Source organism: Molossus molossus, unplaced genomic scaffold (assembly GCF_014108415.1).
Source record: "Molossus molossus isolate mMolMol1 unplaced genomic scaffold, mMolMol1.p scaffold_m16_p_4, whole genome shotgun sequence".
Classification (NCBI taxonomy): domain Eukaryota; kingdom Metazoa; phylum Chordata; class Mammalia; order Chiroptera; family Molossidae; genus Molossus; species Molossus molossus.
Genome location: NW_023425377.1, coordinates 81,250,851 through 81,273,485, shown reverse-complemented (window position 1 = coordinate 81,273,485; position 22,635 = coordinate 81,250,851). Strand labels below are relative to the sequence as shown.

General features: G+C 54.1%; 1 protein-coding gene across 5 annotated transcripts; it reads right to left on the bottom strand.

The window, feature by feature from the left end:
* Nucleotides 1-9,023: 9,023 nt before the first annotated feature.
* Nucleotides 9,024-22,414, bottom strand: EFNA2 (ephrin A2). Of its 5 annotated transcripts, none has more exons than XM_036241494.1 (5): nt 22,266-22,414; nt 20,514-20,748; nt 13,030-13,075; nt 10,970-11,035; nt 9,024-10,384 (listed from the first exon to the last, which is right to left on the bottom strand). In XM_036241494.1, the coding sequence occupies exons 1-5, from the start codon at nt 22,412-22,414 to the stop codon at nt 10,263-10,265; spliced, it is 618 nt and encodes a 205-aa protein (XP_036097387.1). In that variant the 3' UTR covers nt 9,024-10,262. The 5 variants fall into 5 exon arrangements, 4 of the variants coding, with proteins under 4 accessions (XP_036097387.1, XP_036097385.1, XP_036097386.1 ...); XM_036241492.1 differs by having other exon boundaries at nt 12,762-13,075; nt 20,656-20,748; XM_036241493.1 differs by having other exon boundaries at nt 10,286-10,384; nt 12,762-13,075.
* Between the last annotated feature and the right edge of the window lie 221 nt (nt 22,415-22,635).

Here is a 22,635-nt window from a genome sequence, read left to right as displayed (position 1 = left end):
CAGAAGTGGGGCCTTGTCTTTAGGGTTCAGGGGAGTCACAGAAGGACTTCAAGCTGGGGGAAAGGGTGGTGGGCACAAACATCCTCAGGGTTCCCCACCCATCTCAAGTTCTTTGTGGAGGCACCCCTAGCCTCAGCCCAGGCTGCCCTGCCTCCATCTGCCAGTCCTAGCGGCTGCAAGAGTCTTTTTTTTTTTTTTCATCCTCACCCAAGGACATTTTTCTATTTTTTGTACAGATAGAGTGGGAGGGAGAGAGAGGAAGAGAGAGAGAGAGAAACATCGATGTGAAAGGGACACATCAAGTGGCTGCCACCCGCACGACCAACCAGGGCTGGGAACAAACTGCAACTGAAGTGCATGCCCTTAGCGGGAACTGAACCCGGGTCTCTCTGGACCGCAGGCCGACGCTCTAACCGCTGAGCCAAATTGGCCAGGGCAGCAAGAGTCTTTTAAGCACTTGGGAGCCCACAAATGGGTGGGAGGTGAACAACCACTTCTCCAGTCTGCCCCATTCAGGTCAGAACAACTGCCCCTTGCCTCCTTCTCCTCCTCCAGGATCCCCTTTCGGGCTGGGACCATGTGCCTGATACCTGCCCCAGTCTCCCTCTTGTCAAACAGGCAGCTCCTTGGTGGTGTCAGAAATTGATCATGAAAATAAACATGGAGCCCTGGCCGGTTTGGCTCAGCGGTGAGAACATCAGCCTGTGGTCCAGAGAGACCGGGGTTCGGTTCCCACTAAGGGCATGTGCCTCTGTTGCAGTTTGTCCCCGGCCCTGGTTGGGTCGTGCGGGTGGCAGCCACTCAATGTGTCCCTTTCACGTCGATGTTTCTCTCTCTCTCTCTTCCTCTGCCTCCCCCCCCACTTTATCTGAACAATAAAAAAGAAAAGAGCCCTGGCCGGTTTGGCTCAGCGGTTAGAGCGTCCGCCTGCGGTCCGGAGAGACCCGGGTTCGGTTCCTGCTAAGGGCATGTACCTCGGTTGCAGTTTGTCCCCGGCCCTGGTTGGTTGTGCGGGTGGCAGCCACTCGATGTGTCCCTTTCACGTCGATGTTTCCCTCTCTCTCCCTCCCACTCTATCTGTATAAAAAATGGAAAAATGTCCTCGGATGAGGATTAAAAAAAAAAAAAAAAGAAAAGAAAAGAAGCATGGAGGCAGGCATTGTGTTGGAGTTTTGGAGGTTGAGGGGGTGCTCACCTAAGTGCCATCAATAATAACACCCCCTGCTCTGGCCAGTTTGGCTCAGCGGTTAGAGCATCAGCCCGTGGACCAAAGAGTTGCAGGTTCAATTCCAGCCAAGGGCACGTACTTTGGTTGCAGTTCATCCCCAGCCCTGGTCCGGGTCATGAGGGAGGCAACCGGTCGATGTGTCTCTCTCACATCTATGTGTCTCTCTCTCTCTTTCTCTCTCCCTTCCTTCCTCCTTCCCGCCCTATCTGAAAATATGGAAAAATATGCTCGTGTGTGGATTTAAAAAATAAAATAATAAAAAATAATTGCTTATAAAAGTAATAACACCCCCTTACCTTCCTCCACCTCTCTGTGCCCCATCAGTGTGCCATTGGAAGCTGGAGCCTGAGGGGCCTGGCAGGAAAGCCTGTGGAAACGACTTTCCTGTAAGCTTCACCCCCTCCAGCAGTCAGGCACTGTGGCCCCCAGACCCAGGGAGGTAGCCAGGGAGCCAGCGATGGAAGTCCTGGACTCGAACTTGTAGCAGCTCCTCTACCCCAAACCGATCGATGCGTGAGTTGAGTCCGAGCTTCTGGGAGAGGGCAGCCCTGGGGTCCCGAACACAGCCTGAGGCTGAATAAATGAATATTTCCTGGAGGAGGCATAGAGACTGGCTCCCTCCAACCAGGCCCCGACTGCTCTGCGGGGGCCTGGTCTCATGCCCCTGGGGCTGCCTGAGGCCCCGCTTAGATTAAACTCTTTTTTTTTTGTATCCTCACTGAAGGACATTTTTCTGTTGTTGTTCAGATAGAGTGGGAGGGAGAGGAAGGGGGAGAGAGAGAGAGAGAGAGAGAGAGGGGGAGAGAGAGAGAGAGAAACATCGATGTGAAAGGGACACATTGAGTGGCCGCCACCCGCATGACCCAACCAGGGCCGGGGACAAACTGCAACTGAGGTAAGCACCCTTAGTGGGAACCAAACCCAGGTCTCTCCGGACCACATGCCGACGCTCTAACCGCTGAACCGAACCGGCCAGGGCTAGATTAAACTCTTGATCCCACTAAGGCTTAGATTCACCCTGGATTCATCCCCTGGACCTGTATGCCTGGCAGGGCTTAAGCTTCCCCACCTGCACAGGAGAAGAGGTCTCCTGCGCCACTCAGTGCCGCCCACCATGGACCATTAGGACCCATTGATCATCTCTGGACCTCTCAGCCTCCATTTCCAGATCAATGGGTGGGGATGTCAGGGGCTGTAGGGTGGACAGCCCCTAGGAGTCCCTCCCTCTCTCTGGCCTCAACCATAGAGCAGGGGGGAAAGGCAATGCAAACAGGATTCTGCCCCATTGTCTCACGACAGTGCAAGGGCATAGAGGGTCCAGTGTCCTCCTGGATGACTCCTAGTCAGGGCAGCACCGGTCCTCAGGCTCAGAAGTCCCCCCCCCTGCCCCCCCGCCCCCCCGCCCCTGCAATCCACTCCTCCTTGGCCTCCAGTGCTGCCCTAAAGCCTCTTGTGCCCCTCTGCCCACCTCCTTTGCTCGACTTTCAAGGCCTCCCTACCTCCAAAAAGATGAACTGCTCTTTGGTCTGTTCTCTGTACCTTTGCTGATCCTGCCACCTGCCTCAGGCTCAGCATTCGAGCCCCTCCCCACCTGTGGTCCACACCCGGACCTAATGATCATCACCTGTATGGTTCTAATAGTGACATGGCCAGTCCAGCAGCTGTGAGCAGAGACAGAGGGGCTCTTGCACACACCCCACAATGGTCTCTGCCCTTCGGCCACATCACCCCAGCTTCGGCCACTTAATTTCTGGCTTGTGAGTCAGCTTATGGTGATTTTTGGCTCCTCAAGCTCCAGGCTGCAAGCTCATTTTTTTTTCCTTAATTTTTTTTTTCTTTATTGAGTTTAGAGAGAAAGGAAGGGAGAGGGAGAGACAGATAGAAACACTGATGAGAGAGAACATCAATTGGCCACCTCCTGCATGCTCACCCACTGGGGATCGAGCCCACAACCTGAGCATGTGTCCTGACCGGGAATCGAACCAGCGACCTCTTGGTGCATGGGTCAACCACTGAGCCACACCAGCCGGGTGCAAACTCACTTTTTATTTGTCCATTAATGGCCACCCAACCACCTGCAACCTGGACCAGGATCCCCAACACCATGGCCTCTTCCCATGGCCCATAAGTACCCCAAATATAGTATTCAGAGGCCACTGGAGCAGGCCTCCCCATCCTCACCCTAATGCCACAGACCAAGGGAGAGCCCAGCACTGACTGCACACAGTAGGCACACACTAGATGCTTGCTGGGGGCACTGACATTAACACAGAAAATGTAATTCTTATGTTATACTCTCTTTTCTGATCATGCCGCTTCCACATAAATATATACAACATTCATGAAAGCATTTAGTGAGCACCTACTGTGTATCAACATGCTCTAGGAACTGGGGACATAGTAGTGACAAAGACAGACAAAGAGGAGGAGACAGACAAGAAAATGAGATAAAGAAAATATCAGCATCAGCCCACAGACCTGGTCAGGGTTGTGTGGGAGGCGGCTGGTTGATGTGTCTCTCACACTGATGTTTCTCTCTCTCTCTCTCTCTCTCTATCCCTCCCTCCCTCCCTCCCTTGCTTCCTCTCTCCTCTCTCCTTTTATCCCTCTTTCCCTCCCACTCTATCTAAAATCAATGGAAAAATATCCTCAGGTGAGGATTTTTAAAAAAGAAGAGCCCTGCCCTGGCCGGTTTTCTCAGTGGTTAGAGCATCAGCCTGTGGTCCCGAGAGACCCAGGTTCGGTTCCCGCTAAGGGCATGTACCCCGGTTGCAGTTTGTCCCTGGCCCTGGTTGGGTCGTGCGGGTGGCAGCCACTCGATGTGTCCCTTTCACATTGATGTTTCTCTCTCTCTTCCTCTCTTTCCCTTCCACTTTATCTGAACAAAAAAAAAAAGAAAGAAAGAAAGAAAGAAAGAAGATCCCTGGCCGGTTTGGCTCAGCGGTTAGAGTGTTGGCCTGCAGTCTGGAGAGACCCGGGTTCGGTTCCCGCTAAGGGCAAGTACCTCGGTTGCAGTTTGTCCCCTGCCCTGGTTGCATCTTGTGGGTGGCAACCACTTGATGTGTCCCTTTCGCGTTGATGTTTCTCTCTCTCCCACTCTATCTGAACAAAATATGGGGGGGGGGGGGAATGTCCTTGGGTGAGGATATAAATAAATTTTAAAAAAAGAAGAAAATATAGGGAGTGCCTGAGGGCTGATGAATAAATGCCAGAGAAGAAAACCAGGGAGGAAGCAAGGGAGGGCCTCAGGAGGGTCTGAGGAGGGCCATTTGAGGAAAGCTGAAAGGAGGTGGGGGTGTACCAGGCAGGTGGCACCGCCAGAGCAAAGACCTGGGAGGTGGGAGGTGGGAGCCCACCAGTGAGTAGGAGGGTGTTGAGGGGGGAGGAACAGGTGAGAGGACTGGAGAAGGGCTGAACCCTGGGGTTGCTGAGACTGCCCTTTCCTCTGGCATGGGGGCTTCCAGCTCTGTGGCTGTGGTCAAGGGGCTTGATCCTACCCCTAAAAGCCAGTCCTGGGGATGAGAGGTGAGCCCCTTCCTTCATGGTCACAGTGGGAGAGCCAAGGGCAGGGCCCAGGAATGTAGATAGGACACCGGGGTCCAGAGAAGGAACTGGAGAAGGGGCTGTGAGGCATTTGTCCTACAGCTGAAGGGCGTGTCCCTCCCACACACTAAGATGACTACAAAACTGAGGGGGCCTGAGGGGAGAGGTGTGGCTCCACGGGAACAGCCAGAAGGGCAGGAGGAGCCTTAGACTCCCCTCCATGCCTCCTGGACTCCCTGCCTGAGGTGGGGCCTGACAGAGGGAAATAATGTTCCTCTGGAACCTCTGGGATGGAAAAGGCTCTGCTTGGAGGCCAACATACCCATAGCCCCATACAGATGGCCACGAGGAGGCTTTTTTTTTTTTGTTACAGATGTTTCTCCTTTTTTACCCCATTGGCACCCTCATCCCCATCCCCCCCGCCCCGACCCCGGTTTTGTTGTCCATATCCATTGGTTATGCGTACATGCATATAAGTTCTGTGGTTTATCTCTTCCCACCCCCATCACCTCCTCTTCTGAGGGATGTCAGTCTGTACCCTACTTCCGTGTTTCTGGGTCTACCCTATTCCTCAGACTGTTATGTTCATTATATTCCGTATATAAGTGAGATCATGTGGTATTTGTCTTTCTCTGTTTGGCTTGTTTCACTTAGGATAATACTTTCCAGGTCCCTCCACGTCGTCTCAAAGGATAAGAGATCTTTCTTTCTTACAGCTGCATAGTACTCCATCGTGTATATGTATCACTGCTTTTTTATCCATTTGTCTACTGATGGACACTTGGTTGTTTCCAGGTCTTAGCTATTGTAAATAGTGCTGCTATGAACATGGGGGTACATATATTCTTTCCGATTGGTGTTTCAGGCTTCTTAGGGTATATTCCTAGAAGCAGGATCACTGGGTCAAATGGAAGTTCAATTTTTAATTTTTTGAGGTAACATCATATTGTTTTCCATAGTGGCTGTACCAGTCTGCATTCCCACCAGCAGTGTACTAGAGTCCCCTTTTCTCCACACCCTCGCCAGTACTTGTTTGATGATTTGTTGATGGCGGCCATTCTGACAAGTGTGAGGTGATACCTCATTGTTGTTTTAATTTGCATCTCTCTGATGATTAGTGATGTTGAGCATTTCTTCATATGTCTCTTGGCCATTTGTATGTCCTGTTTGGAGAGGTGTCTGTTCAGCTCCTCTGCCCATTTTTTAATTGGGTTCTTTGTCTTCCTTTTGTTGAGTTGTATGAGCACCCACCAGGAGGCTTTTAAGTGGCCTCTGGGTATCAGCTGCGGCTGGGGTCCCCAGCTCTGCACAATGCAGCCTGGGGATGGCCACTCTGCACGTTGATGGTGGCCCCTGAGGCAGTGATGAGTTGCCATTGAGGGACAGGGTGATTTCAGAGAGACCTGGGCCCCAAATGTGTCTAATAGTACATGGTGCCTGCAGTTGTGCAACACGTATATGTATGCATGTCTGCACATGTGGCAAATGACAAGTCTGAGGGAAGACTGTGGCCAGGCACTGGGTTCCAGTGATGCCCCAGCAGACTGGGTATCTACACTCTGGGAGATCCCAGCTTGTGGGGGAGATGGACAAGTAAAGAATCAGAGATTAGTCCGGCCGGTGTGGCTCAGTTGTTGAGCATCAACCCATGCACCAAGAGGTCGCCAGTTCGATTCCCTGTCAGGGCACATGCCCAGGTTGTGGGCCCAAACCTCAGTGGGGGGCATGCAGGAGGCAACCAATTGTTCTCTCTCATCAATATTTTATCTCTCTCTCCCTCTCACTTCCTCTCTCTCTAAAATCAATAAAGAAAATTTTTTTTAAAGAATCAGAGATTTGACATGGGGTGAGTGGCTACTTGGCCAGGGAGGTTAAGAGGTGACATTTGACCTGATCTGAAGGAGCTGAGAGCCAGGCAGTGATGTACCAGACAGGGAGCACAGCAAGTGCCAAGGTCCCGAGGCAGGAACAGAGCTATTCTGTATATACCCATCCAAGGTCACTATTTGTGCTAAAACAGTCTCAAAAATATGAAGTGGTTATCATATTGCAGTATGTAGATGTATAATATTGCCCTGGCTGGTGCTCAGTGGTTAGTGTCGGCCTGCACACCAAAAGGTCAAGGGTTTGATTCCCAGTCAAGGGTATGTATGTGGGTTGCAGGTTTGATTCCCAGCCCTGGTCCAGGTGCTTGTGGGAGTCAACCAATTAATATGTCTCCCTCACATTGATCCCTCTCTCTTTCTCTCTCTCCCCCTCCCTCCCTCTCTCCCATTCTCTCTAAAAATCAATGGAAAAAATATCCCCGGGTGAGGATTAACAAAAAAAATGTAAGAATAAACAAAAAAGCCGGGCCAGTGTAGCTCAGTAGTTGAGCGTCGATCCATGCACCAAGAGGTCACTGATTCAATTCCTGGTCAGGGCACATGCTCAGGTTGTGGGCCCAACCCCCAGTGGGGGGCATGCGGGAGGTGGCCAGTAGATGTTCTCTCTCATCAACGTTTCTATCTCTCTCTCCCTCTCCCTCCCTCTAAAATCAATAAAGAGCCCAGTAGGTGTGGCTCAGTGGGTGAACGTCGACCCATGCACCAAAAGGTTGCTGGTTCAATTCCTGGTCAGGGCACACGCCCAGGTTGTGGGCCAAATCCCCAGTGGGGGGCATGCAGGAGGCGGCCAATTGATGTTCTCTCATTGATGTTTCTATCTGTCTCTCCCTCTCACTTCCTCTCTCTCTAAACTCAATAAAGAAAAAAACTTTATTTTAATCAATAAAGAAAAAAGAAAAAACAACAAAAAATGTGTATCAACATGCACATCTTAAACCTACACAGTGTTATATATTATCTCAATTTAAAACAAAATAATAGTTTAAATAATTTTTAAATTCTTGTAATAGCTAAAAGGTAGAAGCAACCCAAAAGTACTTCAGTAGATGAACAGATAAACACGTGGTCCATCCACACACTGGAATATTACTCAACCATGAAAAGGAGTAAAGCACTGACATGGAGCTTGAACACATGATGCTCAGTATAAGAAGCCAGACACAAAAGGCTATACAGTATGTGATTCCATTCATGTGAAATGTTCAGGACAGGCAAATTCAAAGATAGAAACTGGGTTCATAGTTGTCAGGGGCTGGGGTCACTGTTGATGTAGACAGGTTTCTTTGGTTGTGATGGAAGATTCTGGAGTTAGAATCAGGGTGGTTCCACAACCCTGTAAATGTACTAAAATTTGTGAAATTTTACTTTAAATGGATGGATGGTGTAGTATGTGAATTATATCTCAATTTTTTTTAAATAACAAAATCAGAGTCAACTGCTAAATTCAGTCCCATGATCCCTGCATTTAATTCTCTCCCTGTAGCTTTCTCTGATCCTGTGGCTACAGTGGAGCCCTGGGGTCCTTACCTTGTGGTGGGGGACCCTAAGAGCTCCCTGATGGTACTCAGCGGGCACGCACATTCTACCCCCTGCCACTGGGCAGGGGTAGGCAGGGCACACACAGGGGTCTTTGTGCTGTTGGTTGGCCTCATTAAGAGGCAGCCCCTGTCGCCAAGCCCAGCGCGGCCACATTCATTAGCTGAGAACCTTCTCTCTTGGCAAACTGTGCCCAAGATGCTGCAGTCCCCGGGGGGCGGCACCAAGACATGAGCAGCCTTGAAGACCAGAGACCCTCAGATCTGCTGGGTAGCCCCCTGCCTCTTTGTGCCTTCATCTGGGGCTAGATTGGGGTGAAGGCCCCTGGGACCCCACACCCACTGACACATGCTTTTTGCAAAACCAGAAAGGGATTAGGAGATGACAGACAGACCCTCTGCCCTGGCTTGAGGCAGTTAGGGAAACTAATTCATATAGCAACAGAGCTTGGCAATGGAGATGTCACAGAATGTGGTTCCTAAGAGACCCATCACATGCTCAAAGGGACACCTAATAAGCCCCTGCTGTGTACTCAGAGTTAGCATCTTTCCTCCATCCTCCCAGGGGCCTCAGGGGGATGGGCTCCTTCCCATTTCTCAGAAGAGGAAAAACCAAGGCCCATTGGTGGCAAGGAAGGATATAACACCCCATAAAATGCTCGGCCCCCAAAAGATGCACAGAACTACAGACCCAATCATGATCATCCCCAGTCCTCTAGGATACCCCTCTGTAGCAGGAAGCTGACTCCCAAATTAATAGCTCAAAGCACTCCTCCAATGAGGGTCACCGGCCCTTAACACAGATGCACATCCTAGAGGTTTATGCTCATTTTATTATTAAAAAATACAGAATCCAAAGTTGATTGTGAAGGGATGGGGGAGGCCCTATTGCCAGCTCCAGGCGTGGCAACACCACCACCCACCCATGCCAACCCCTACAAAATGCCCCCAAGCTGGCACGCCTGGTGGTCTCCCAGCAGCTGTGAACCATATATATTTATATATAATATATATAAAACACAGATCAGGAAAGGCTGGTAGAAATATGAAATCTGTATAAATGCGCTGCTTGCTTCATTCAAGTGTCTTTGGGAGGGGTTTTCTTTTTTTGGTGGCAGGCCCATCCCCCCATTTTGTTGTGTCCTGTTTTCTTTTCTTATAAACATTATTAGTCATAGAGTAGAGGAAGGGGGCTCTGACAGACAAACAAGCTTATTGCAAAGTGCGGCTTCTACTCTAAAAAGTCCACCCCACCCTCCCACCAAAATAAAAGACCCCCATGAAGGTGTGAGAAAAAAACATAAAAAACTGTCCAGTTCGTCCTCAGGAATACAGTAAACCACAGTATATACTTCCTGGCTCTATTTACAGAAAAGAAACATCTTCTTGGGCACAGAGGCGATCGTGAGAGGCTGTGGAATAAGGTGGGGAACTATGATTGAGTGGGCTGGGACTCCACAGTGGCCTCTGATGAAACAGCATGGGTTTCCCCGCAGGGAGACAATCACAAGGCATGAGGAGGTTGGGGCTGGGGAAACAGAAGTCTGAGGTGGGCTCAGATTCCTGGGCCAGAATTGGGGGGGTCTCACCTTGCCCTTTCTGCCTCATACTGGCCTGTCTTGGGGCACCTGGGGGTCTGCAGTGGCCTTTAGCCATGACCCAACAAATGGAGCAACCAGACTAGGGGTTCTCCTTCCCCATCCCTCAAGGGCCAAGGACCCCCCCCCCATACATTGTTTCCTTCCCAAAGTCACTGGAGACAGCAAGGAATAAATTAAATTAAAAACTCAAGCTTTTCTGATCCAACCATGAAAAATAAACAAAAAAACAATATCACTGATAGTTTCTCAGGTTCTCCAGTGCCCCTGATGAGATAGTCTGGCCAGGGGCTGTGCTGACACCCTGCCCCTTGGGCATGAGGGGCTGTTGGCTGCCCCATCCTTGGGGCTGGTTCTGGAGCAGGTAGACAGGCCCCTGTAGTGGGGGGCAGCACCAGTCGTGGGAGCCAGGCGTGTCTATTTGGTCTTGGATTTGGTCGTCCAGGTGGGGCCAGAAACTTGTTGGCCGGGACTAGGAGCCCAACAGGGTCCAGAGTACCGGGACAGTGCTGAGGAAGATCTGGCAGCTGCCCAGGCTACTGCATGAATTATTGCTGGTGAAGATGGGCTCAGGGGCCTCATACAGGGTCTCGTCTGGGGGACACAGAGACAGAATAGTCAGTGACAGCTCACATCCTACCCTAAGTGGCCACTGCCCCCATCTGCTTCCTACTGCTTCCTAGAGCTTATCCCAACCTGATCATTAAATATCTCAAAACTGGCTGCCCCTCGGGGAACTGAGATTTCTGTCCACCCTTAGTTGGGGCTGTACCTCCAGTACACATCCAGGTAAATAGGTGGCATGCAACTAACGTGTGCCTGGCACTTGGGTGAAGTCTCAAGGCTACAGGAGCCTCCTTGTCTCTGGGTGTGGCTCTGGTGTTTCAAGAGCTCAGAACACTGGCCCTTTGGTCCATCTCAGGAAACTTCCTGATGCCCGCACCCAGGGGATATGGCCTCAGTGAGGGGGCCTGGCAAAGGGCTTCAACCTTTACTCTTGAAGGTCTGAAATGTTATACTGGTTTGCAGATGGGGAAAGTGAGGCTCAAGGGTGAGCCTGCCATTGCTGAGGTTGTGGCACTCCTCAAGCATGCTGTAATCAACCCCTGACTCTACTAATCAATGGGTTCTCAATGAGGCGTGGGGACCTGGATCCTGCCCGACTCCCTGAGTACTTACTAGTTGGCCGCACATAAACCTTCAGCCTCAGGCAGGGCCGGTCAACAGCATTGGGTGGTGTGGCAGCTGGAAGAAAGGGACAGTAGGTTAGTGGGGCAGGGAGTTCTCAGTGGCCAAGACCTCCTATCACTGTAATCCACTTCCCCAGGCTGGTGCCTCAACCTTGACTCCAAAGTGAGGATCCACTCATAATACTAATTATATATCAAAGCCCCGGGAAGTCCTCCTGCACATGTCTCCTGATGCTCCCTTTGTTGAACTCTAACCCCAGAAACTAGAGGTGTCTGTGTCTAGCTCCATCTTACCCCAGAGCAGCACAGAGCAAGGTTCAAAGGTGATAGATAAAAATACATTTGTTTGCAATTGATCAGACAAAACTCAGTGTAACCAAATGATCACCCCCTATCTGGGCCTCAGCTGACACACAGTAGGTATTTTGGAAATGATTATTTCCATCTGGAAGACAACAGAAGCCAGTTACCCTGGGAGGGAAGCTGGTTCCACTTCTGGAGAAACCCACACTGCAGAGGTCATGTGGAAGTGGAAGCACACTGGGTCCTCATGCCTAAAATGCCACCATTATTTCTCCCTGCTTCCTGGCCAAAATGACGAGGGCCCTGGATAGGGACAGGGATAGTGACACAGCTCAGCCATGAATCAGAAGGGAGGGGGCCAGCAAGGAGCACACATGTTAATAGGTGTGGGTACCCACAGAGCTATAGCTTGTCCCCACCTGTCCTCTCAGACTGTCCCATCTTTGGCAGACACCTCTGCCACACACCCCAGAAGCCCCTCACTCTGGGAGATGAAAATAAAAAGCAGGTAATAAAAATAACATTTGTCAGAGAGATAGAAAATAATTATAATAATTATGAAACTCCCATCTCAGAAAGAAAATGTAATTTTTCTTATGTTATAGGACTTAATTTAAACACCTTCTTCTCCCACATCCACCCCTTTTGTCCCTGAATTAAAAGCAAAAGTCCAGCCTTGACCGATCTGTCTCAGTGGTTAGAGCATTGGCCTGCGGACCAAAGGGTCTTGGGTTTGATTGCCAGTCAAGGGCACCCATCTGGGTTGTGGGTTCAATCCCCCTCGTTGGTCGGGGCACAAGCGGGAGGCAACAGATCAATGTGTGTCTTTCTCTTTCTCCCCCTCCCTCCCTCCCTTCCACTCTCTAGAAATCAATGAAAAGGATTTTTTTTTAAAGGAAAAAGTCCAAATAGAGCAGAAAAGGAGGAAATGGGGCCTTGTGGAGTTTAATTTCACACAGCAGGAGTCAGAATGTGGAGGAGCTGGGTCCTTTCCCCAAAACAGGCGGTGATGTGGTGTGGTAGTGATAGGGCCCAGGAGACCCCTGTCCAAGCCAAGATGTGCTGGGCAGAACAAGGGCTCTACCCTCTCCCTTGGCTTTGACCAAGCTCCACTCTCCCACCAGACGCCTTTCCCCTCTCAGTGCTTTGAAGGCTGGGTAGCCCTGGTCTGAGTGTGAGACAGACTAACTGACGGTGGGGTCATCGGCTCCCCCAGCCCAGAGGTCCAGTGGCTGAGGTCACGTGTGGTCTCAACCCGGCTCTGAGCCTGTTTCCCAACCTGTTAAAATGAGGACTCTGACAGTGGGGCCTCCGGGACTTGCTGGGAGGATAATGAGACCACCCAAAAGGCTGACCCCCGGGACAGAGGCCAGAGCGGGACCACGCTCTGGCATCCCATCCCCGGCCCTCACCCCACTCCTGGTTTCCGACCCCGCCCCTTTCCCCGCCTTCTCCTGGAGCCCCGCCCGCCCACTCACAGATGTAGTAATACTCGTGGCCCGGGCGGAACTCGAAGCCCAGCGAGAAGGGCGTGAAGAGCTGGAACTTCTCGGAGAACTTGAGCGGGCCCCCGGGCGCCGCCGGCCGGTTGCACTCCCAGCGCTTGAAGCCGCGCTGCCGGTGGTCGCAGGAGGCGTGGCCCTCTCCGTTGACCATGTACAGCACGTAGTGTTCCATGCGCTCGGCCGGTGGCAGCGGCGCCCCATAGTGCGGGCAGTAGATGTCCAAGTAGTCGTTGATGCTCACCTCCACAGTGTAGCCCCCGCGGTCGTCCGCCGCGCCCGCGTGGAACCTGGAAGCCGAGCCTGGGTCAGCGCGGGGCGGAGCCAGCTCGGGGGCGGGCCCAGATGCCAGCAACCGAGCCGGGTCGGCAATATGAAGCCTAACGGGAGGTGCCAGAGCAAGAACGAGGCCAAGGGATAGGAAACGGGAGGGGGGTGGTCTACGCGGGGGCGTGGACAGCACGCGGTGGGGGGGGGGGTGGTCTTAGGAAACCGCTGGGTAGAAGCTGAGAGGTTCCAGGGTGCAAGCCCAGGGTCCCCTGTCTGGCCCCACCCCCGAGGCCCCTGGCTTAGCAGATCGGTCAGCTGGCAGGAGCCTGAGCCCGCTGCCCACAACGTGGATGGAGCTGGGAAGGAGAGATTACCACCAGGCATTCTGGGTAACATGCAAACGAGCATGTACCACGTGATTCGGTAGCAAGCGCAGGCGCGCGCACACACACCCCCCCGCCCTCCACAACCCCCCAGGCCCAACATCTGGGCCCCTCTTGGCAAACAGGCTTTGCAAAAGCAGTTCTCCCACCAGGAAAGCCTTCTCCAGAAACGTTAAGGCTTAACTTGGACACCTCCTTCTCCAGATAAACCCCATCCTGCCCATCATATGCAACCTCCTTAGCTTTTCTTCTGCAGAGCCGCCTGCCAGGAAGGCCCCAGGTGGCCAGGGACACAAGCCGGGAGTTCCGGCCTTCTCTGGGCAAGCTCTGCCTCAGTTTTCCCACAGGTGGCAGGGCTTATAGTTTAGAACTCTCAGGCACTCTCTCCGCCTAGCTCAGAGGTGCCCTGAGTTCGAGTCCCAGCCCCACCCCTTCCATCCTGTGTGACCCCAGCGAGTCCTGCATCCTTGCTCTGGGACCTCAGGAATCTGGCAGCTGCTCCCTAAGTTCCTGGTCATTCCATCAGGTTCATCCACCCATGACATCTCTGCCCCCAAGTCCTGACTCCCAGCCTTTGGCAGAAAGTTCCAGTGGTTCTCAACCTTCCTAATGCCACGCGATCCTTTAATACAGTTCCTCATGTTGTATGTGGGCATATCTGCATGTGGGCAAACCCGCCTGGAGAGGGATAGAGGAGCGGTGTCTCAGTTCCTAAGACCATTGGAAATATGTGTTTTCTGATGGTCTTAGGCAACCCCTGTGAAAGGGTCATTTGACCAGCAAAGGGGTCACGACCCACAGGTTGAGAACCCCTGCTTTAGACTGTCATGAAGTCCAAGCCCTTTCCTGGGGGAGCCCTCCAGACCCAGCCTTGTCTTGTGAGGATGGAGGTCAGCTGAGCCAGAGACTGGCAGTTTCCCTTCCATCACCACCTTGGGTTACAGCGCCAAGAGCTCATATATCTTCCAGATATGGTTCCCGGGTCCCCGTCATATAATGAAGCCTGGATGGCCTGGACCAAAGGGGGTCTTAGGGGCTTATTAGCACAAAAAAAGCCTAAGCACTGAGGTTTGGAGTGTAGGTAGGGAAACTGAGGCTTGGCCAGGGTGGACAGCAGGAAGGGCACAGGCTGCTGGGATCCCAGCCCTGCCACTGCCTCTGTACCCACCCTCCCATCAGCCCCAGACCGTGGGAGGGAGCACAGCGTGGCCCCCCTGCCAGTAGCACTAATTAGCATAGCTGGGACCTGAGGAGGCAACCGGATTATTAGATGGTAGAGGCTGGCCCCCCAACTGCCCCTGAGATGTTGTACCAGGCGAGGCGAAGGCTCCTGGGACCCCCAGAGGTGGAGATGAGGCAGGCAGAAGACCCTGCTCACTGGTGCCCCAGTTTCCCATCCATCACTACAGCAGTGATTTTCAGTTATAGCTAAGATAGAGGCCCACAGTATTTCAGTTCTGGGAGCTAGAAGGAACAAATTCTCCCCCAGCCCCTTCCCCATTCTATTGGGTTTGTCCAGGGATGGGGAACTCATCCCACCCCCATAGAAGTGGGAAGGGATTTTGTAGAATAAATGTGCCTGGCAGCTAGACTCAGGAAGTGGGGGTCAGCCTTGGACTCTGCCCATCCCTCAGGCTGCCCCAAGGCTGGCCAGGCATGGGTGTCTCATTGAGGATCCATGTTCTCCAGCCCCTTGGGCTTGACTGATGCAGAAGTTGCTCCAGGCTTTTTGAAAAGTCATTTTCGTTCCTTCCAGCCCCATTGCAAGCCCCACTGATCAGTCAATCAATGGCAGTGGCAGCGGCAGCTGAGCATCCACTTATGGACTGGCTGGTACCCATGCCAGGCCCTGTAGGGGAGACCATGATGGGGAAACTAGAGAGGGAGTGCCAGGCTGGATGGGCTGCTGTCCTGGTCCCCAACACCTCTGGGCCTCAGTTTCCCTTCCCATCCCCAGCACGATGCCTGGGGATATACATGTAGGCTGAAAGAAAGCGTGGCTCTCTGCAGGGCTTTCTTGAGAACAGAATGAACTCAGGAAGGTGGGGCCACAGCATGACTCTTCTTCCCCCTCCAACTCTGCCTGTGTCCCCATTACACCTGCCCCCACCCCTGGTGCCAGACACCACCATCATTCTCTCTTCATCGTTAAACATCTGTGCCCCACCAGGCCCACCAGTCTCCTGGCCTCCCAAAATCCAGGGTTCACTTTTCTGAATGTCAATCAGATTCTGTGATCCAGTGGCTCAAATCTCTCCCCATCATTCAGAATAAACCTCAGTCCTCCCAGGCCCACAAGGCCCCGTGTGGCCCTGACACAGGCACCATCAACCTCTGCCAGCCTTCCAGCCACACCAGCCTCTGGCTGTTTCTGTTCCCACCCTAGGGCCTTTGCACATGCTCTTCCCTCTGCCTAGAATGCTTTTCCCCACCTTATCACGTATCTCATTATAATAACATCATAGTTTTACCTCTACATAGTCCACTGCCTGCCCCTCTTGGACCGTGTGGGTCAGCCTCCTTTTCTGCCCCTTCCTGGTGACCAAACACAGACCCTATAAAGTGGTGCTTAATACATATTTGATCAAACAAAGGCCAAGGATTCAAGGTGTTAGAGTGTGGGGGAGCAAACATTGGCCCTCACATAGGGAAGAGAAGACCCCAGGTAGGCGTGTCACAGAAGCCCCACTGCCACCTGAACTCTGGCCGATTAAGTGGGCCATTTTTCCCCCTTCCTGGCTCTAAAATAGTGACAGCCTTGCTGTGTTGGCATTCCTGTTTCCAAGTTGGCTAGCAAGTCAAGGGCAGGAGCCTCACTCCTGCCTGTGTGGGGGAAGAGGCCAAACCCCCAAACTGAGCCTGGTGCCTGGTGTCCTGGTGCATGCAATACATTTCCTTCATTGGGGCCTTAGCTTGATACTAAAATACTCCGTGGCTGCAGCAGATGGAGATGGAAATTCTCACTAAGGGGTTAGTGACTGACGGGATCTTTCCTAGGCAGAGGGTTCCCCAGGCTTTCAGACCTCCTGTTCCCTCCCCCACTCCCGCCAACCACATCTTTGCCTCCACCTAGATCATCCTGCCAAAGTCTGCTCCGCCAGGTAGCCCTCCTAGCCCTGGGTGATCCCTCAGCCATCAGGGCTCCCTGACCTGCCCTTCACAATCACCCCAACCTTGCCAGCTGCCCCTTCCTCGCAACCACCTGGCAAGCTGCTAATTAGCTCCAATTGGGCAATTGTCAAGTCATTAGAAGCTAATAGGAAAGCGGCTAATTAGGGATCTCATCCAAAATGGGGGGGGGGGGTGACTTCCCAGACTGGAAACTGAGGTGGGCAGCATGCTAGGGCCCTGGATGCCCATCTGTCACCCTAGTGGGGCAGAGTCCACTCACTTATACCTACCTGCCTGCCGCCCCCAGTGAGGCCCCTGAGGCCTCAGTGCCCACCCCCAGGGTTTTGAGGGGCCAAGAAGACATTTCCCCATTTGAGGCCTGGCCACCAGGAAGGGAATAGCTGGGTGGGACCTCAGGGAAAATTAGGGCCCCAAAGTAGTACAGGGTCGGAAACATGTGTGGCCTTGTGGGTACAGGGGATACACTGAGTGCAGGGGCTCCAGAGCCAAAGCAAGAGGAAAAATATGGGGCAGGATGGGACAATAGGTGAGGAGTGGACACAATCAGCTCCAGCCCTGGGCTTCAGTCTCAGTAAGACATGGCCCAGATGCACACTCCATAGGCGTGTCTTGAACACACCTCCTCTTCCCCCAGAATTCATGCAATTTACCTGACACTCCTTGGCCAGCCACAGACCTGCTGCCTCTTGGAGAGGGGTGACACTCAGTTGGGCCCAGCTTCTCCATGGCCTTGGATGACTCACTTACTCCAGGTAATGGAGGCATAGGGTGGGTGGGTTAGGGGGCTACATGGCTGGGGGGCAACTTGGCCTGTGTGGTGAATGGAGCCCCTTGAAGCCAAGATCCTGGGGTTGACAGGGAGACCAAGGCATGGGCCAAGTGCCCACAATAGCCAGGTGGGTGCAGGGCCAGGCATGGGATCCACCTGCAGCAGGGTCTGGCTGGCCACCAAGTTCAAAGTCTGATTAAAGTGAAAACAAACCCCAATGACTTTTGTGCTCACACAACAATCTAGGATGGTGGCAGCATAGTGGGACCTCAGCCCTTCTCTGCTCTCCCCCCACACACATGGCTCGCTCGGTGGATGGGAGACACTGTGAGGCATGGCTGGCCATGTCACCTATTCCTGAAGTAGAGGGATGGGGTATCATGGGGTATCATGGAGAAAACCTAACTGAGGGGGTGGGACTTTCACCCAGCCTGGCCCAGGGGCTGCAGAAGGGCTTTTAGAAAGAAATCACTGCCTCCCAGACCCCCATTAATAGACCTAACACCCCCAGGACAACTGCCACCTCCACCCATGACCTGAGGGACCTGTGAACTTTGAGGGGACATCTGCTGGGGGGGAGGGGGCAGGAGACACCAGCCCCCTTCCCAGCCCAGCTTCCAGGCAGGTAGAGGCCAAATCCATTCATGTCTACTATTGGCCCTAAACCTCCATCCCTGACTCTCGATTTCTTCCTCTGCTGAGACCACCCAGGGCTGTCCATGGTGGGGAGAGACCAAGGCTGGGAACAAGAGGACCCAACCACCTATCAGACCACAGGACAGGAGGACTCAACCAGCCATCAGACCACAAGAGGCCTGTGCACCCTAGCTCAGACCCAGATAGAGGGAGCCCAGATCCCCAGCAGGTGGGAACATCTCAAAACTGCCCTATTCAGCCCCCTGGCATTGCTGTCCCCACCCTGGAATGTCACTGTCACTGTGAATATGGGACCCTAGAGGCCCCTCCTCTTGCCCACAGGAGCTGCCTCAGTTTCCCCTCTCTGTGGAGGAGGCTTTCTGTGCCCTTTAGAGTCCTACTGCCATTTGCTGAAGGGCATAGCCTGCCAGTCCCTACTTCATGGAGGAGACACAGGTTCAGAGCAGCCAAGCTGCCCACCTGAGATCACACCCAGGGTTCCAGTACCTACAAATGCAAGTACAAGTCCAGGCCCTCCCACGGCCTCCTGGACCCCACCTTCTGGCCCCAAGTCCCCAGACCTCTGGTGTCACTCTCCAAGCCCCGCAAGCCTGAGGGTGAGCTTCTTTCAAATAAAACAAAAAAGCCTCATGCGGCATAACATGGCATTGCCCCTTCAGAGCCAGCCCCCCAGAGGGCCAGGCAAGGCCGGCAGGGTCGGGGATGGGGACAAAGGTCCCACACCTACACGACAGAAACATCGTCCCCAAATCCCCATTTCCCACTGGGTCATTTGAGAGGAAATGTGGCCACTGCCCATGCCGTGGGCAATCCAGCCAGTGGAGGGCCAGGGGAGGGTGGCCGAAGCCCAAGATACCTGGTGGAGGTAGGCACCCCACCCAGGTTGGCATGGCTGGGTCCAGTCTGGATGTAGTGTTCCAGTCAGGTGGGGAGTATGAGGGTTGGAAGGCACCTGGCACGGTATCCGCAGTCAACCTCAATGGCCCCTCTGCACCACAGGTAGCATGGGGCCCAAGGGATCTGGACAGGTCCCCTAGCAGGGACCCACCTGGCCTAAGGAGGAGGCAAACGGTGGGTAGGGAAGGCAAGACTGTGCCACCATCAGTGAGGCCTTGGGACAGCCAGAGCTAAGCTGCACACACAGACACACATGTTCTCTCCACAGACACACTAAAGAAACACATGTGCACCCACACCTACACACACACATTCTCCCCGTGCACAAATATGCAAATGCAGATAGGCACATGTTCCCCTAGACACCACACACATTCCACACACAGGCATGTTCCTGCAAATGTGTTATACCCTCCACACATGTGCACTCCAGGCATAATTACACGGACACATGTGCAAACATGCCAGGGTCGCCATGCACACGTAGGCACATGTGTCACCCTGCCACACAGACCAGCATATGCACCATACACACAGATATGCACCTCCTGGGGTCCCTAGGATCCCCGCATGTCGGGGACAAGAACATGCATCAACACATACACACTCTGTATCCTCTGCAACCCCCATGCACACAAATGCACATGCTGCCCTACATTCGGCCAGTGGTGAGGCTAGGTGAGGGCAGCCAGCCCGGCCTCGCCCAGCTGGGGACAGGCCCAGAGATGCCCAGTGGCCAGCCCAGGGATGGAAAGCAGCTGGTGGGGGGTGCCAGGAGAGAGTGGCTAGACTGGTGACCAGGCCCCACCCTATGACAGTAGTAGAAGTGGGTGTGGGGCTCCCTCTGTGACCAAGTCCAGAGGCCGAAGAAAATTATCTAGACAGCAGGAGGACATAATTTAGGAAACACCCACTTACTATCTCAATGCAGATATCAGGTCCAGCCAGGTGAAGGTGGCTGGCCTCACTGCAATGCCACCAATACATGTCCATACCCATCTGAGCACAGCCACCCTTCAGGCTATCTCTTCTCTTCTGCCTGTCTGCCCCTGGCTCAAGCTGCCCAGCCCTAGGTTTGTCCCCTTTCTCACAGTGCCTTTTGTGTGTGCCCCTCAGGCTAAGCAACACCCTCTTTCTTGTTTCTGTTTCCCCAGCCTGCCATTGCCACGGATCTCTAATTTAAAAGACTCTTCCTTGTCTTTCCCAACCAGGCCTGTCTCTCATCTCTGTTCCTGGGACTGCCTCACACTTCAGGCCTACTCCCTGACCCTCCGCCTCTCCCCAGGCTGTGGTCCCTAGACTGGGTGCCCTTGAGAAAGCTCCATTCCTGGGTGCCCTCAGACTCTGAGGTCCAACACCACCCCTTCTTCTATGTCTGAGACACTTCATCACTGAGCACAGATTCCAGTCCAGCCACCTCTGGACACTCAACCTCCCAAGGGGTCCCCAGGCACCAAGTCCTTCTTTGGTAGAGCACCCCAACCTCAGCAATGAATGGAGCAACAATCTGAACCCACCCAACCTCCACCCCCATCACAAGCTGTCAGGGCGTTACCCCCCACCTGGAACACCCTAAGCAGGAGGAGGAGAGGGATATGAGAAAGATATGCCAGCCAGGACCTGCAACCAGACAAGCAAGGCCATCCCCTTAGGCGGCTCCTCAGACAAGGCTGTCAGGTCAGCAACAGGAGGTGGCCGAGCGACAGCAGAGCCAGCACTGGGTGTCTCCTTTCCCTGCCAGGATCCTGCCAGCAGCACAGACCTGTGGCAGGTAGGGCAGAGGGCTGCCCCAACGACCTCCTTCTGTCCTGGTTCTCCCGGGTTCGTTTGTGGCTCCTCGTGTGTTTGGCATTTGCTAGAACAAAGGACAAGCTATGACAGGGACAGGAATTTTGGATCTGAAACCAAAAACTTGGGCCGGGAAGCACTGCCCGCTGGGGTCCCTGCTCAGCCAGCTACAGGGAAGAGTATTAATCAAACCCACATGTGACCAGTGGGGCTAGTGGTGAGGGGACGGGTTCTAAGGTGGCCTGGTGGGCCCTCCTTGGCACAGGGTCTCTATCCTGGGCTCCAGGGTCCAACCCTGCAGCTGGGCAACTGAGGGGAGTGTCTGGGCACGCTCCCTACCCCCACTGTGGACACTAGCCACCCTTGTCCCAGAGTCTGCCTCACAGACTGCTGTTTATGCAACTTTAGGCCCAAAGACTTGAGGATGGCAGGGAACAGTGGAGGGACAGCAGGCTTAGAAGGGCACTAAGCGGGGCTTGGAAATGGAGAGAAAGTGACCAGTGGCAGAGGGGTAGGGAGTTGGGAGGCCGGTGCCTAAGCCCCCCATGTGCAGCCCTGCTACAACAGGAAAACTGTGACCCTGAGGGCTGGAGCTGACAACAAAGCCATGGGATGTTGGAGCCCTATCTCCCATGGGACACCCAGCCCACTCTGGCCTTTGAGACCCAGGGACAGTCCAGAGGAAGATCTGGTGATGTCCAGGATGTGATCAGACACCAACAAACTTTTCTCACTTTGTCTAATGGAGGCTTTTGCTGCCCCCCAAATTGTACTCAGCGCCCAGCACTGAGGAGGTTGTACAGGCAGGTAGGCGTTGGCACCTGGGAAGACTGGGCAAGAGGCCACCTGGGCCCCGGCCCCTGCTCTACTCCCTTGCCATGACCTTGAGCCAGTTGCTCATCCCCTCTGCCCCTCAGTTTCCCCATCAGCACTAGGAGGATGGACCAGGGTACTACTGGTCAAGATTCCTGGGACTGACCCCCAGCTACCTAGGTATCTCAGTCTCCCTATCCTACAAAGCCTGAACCAGAACCCCCCCCACCCCCACCCCGAGTGAAGGTGCACTCTGGGTCAGTAAAGAGGGACATTCCAACTTCCTCAAGTTATTCTGGGGACTTGCTGGCAGGATGTGCCTGTGGACACGGGGGGCCATGGTCCCCCATCACCAGGCATAGCTCAGTGTCAAGGTCCCTAGGGATCCCCACCAACTCTGAACGGGGATTCCCTTCCCTGGATAGACCCAAGGATGGGGTCCCCCAAGTCTGGAAGGGAACTTAAGGGGCTGCAGTTTCTGAGGGTACCAGAGGGGATCCCCAAATTCCTGGGGATGTCAGTGCACTGGGCCATGCAGGCGCAAGTGCCCCAAGACTGCATGGCAATGGGGCACCCCAGAAAGAATGTACGAGCAGTGTGAGTCCCCCAAACTCCGGGGGTGATGGGACCCCTGTGGTCTCCCGTGGGGATCCGGCGCCCCATTCTGGAAGCAGCGCGCTTGGGGAACGGGACACCCAGAACTCAGGATGGGGAGGCCGGGCAGGGGGGGCACCCGGGGTCCCCCGGCACCCCATCCCCGCCCTTGCTCACCTGGGGTTGCTGCGGTTCCAGTAGACGGCGTAGCGGTCCGAGTTGGCTCGGGAGGCGTCCTCAGCGAGCGCTAAGGGCGGCGGCGGCGGTGGCGGCGGCAGGAGCAGCAGCAGTAGCACAGGCAGCAGCGGGCGCTGCGCGGGCGCCATGGCCCGGGTCCGGCCGCTGCGCTCGCCTGGCTGCCGCCTGCCACCCGTCTCCGCCTCCTCTGCCGCTGCTACCTAGCAGGCGGGAGCAGGGCGGGAGGGAGGAGGGCGCGGGTGCTTGGAGATCCCCGGCCACCCAACCTGGGCGCGCACGACCTCAGGCGCCCAGAAACCAGGCGGCGGCGGGCGGGGCGCCGGGGTCACCCGGGGCGCCGGCCCGGCCG

Excerpts from the sequence above, each read along its gene's own strand:
- EFNA2 (XM_036241491.1), bottom strand. The coding sequence starts at position 22,414 with ATGGCGCCCGCGCAGCGCCCGCTGCTGCCTGTGCTACTGCTGCTGCTC. Across the intron at positions 20,749-22,265 it reads TGGAACCGCAGCAACCCCAG|CAAATGCCAAACACACGAGG; the intron begins GTGAGCAAGGGC and ends CCTTTGTTCTAG. Across the intron at positions 11,587-12,761 it reads CCACGAGTATTACTACATCT|GGCCCTCGTCATTTTGGCCA; the intron begins GTGAGTGGGCGG and ends GTCCCTATCCAG.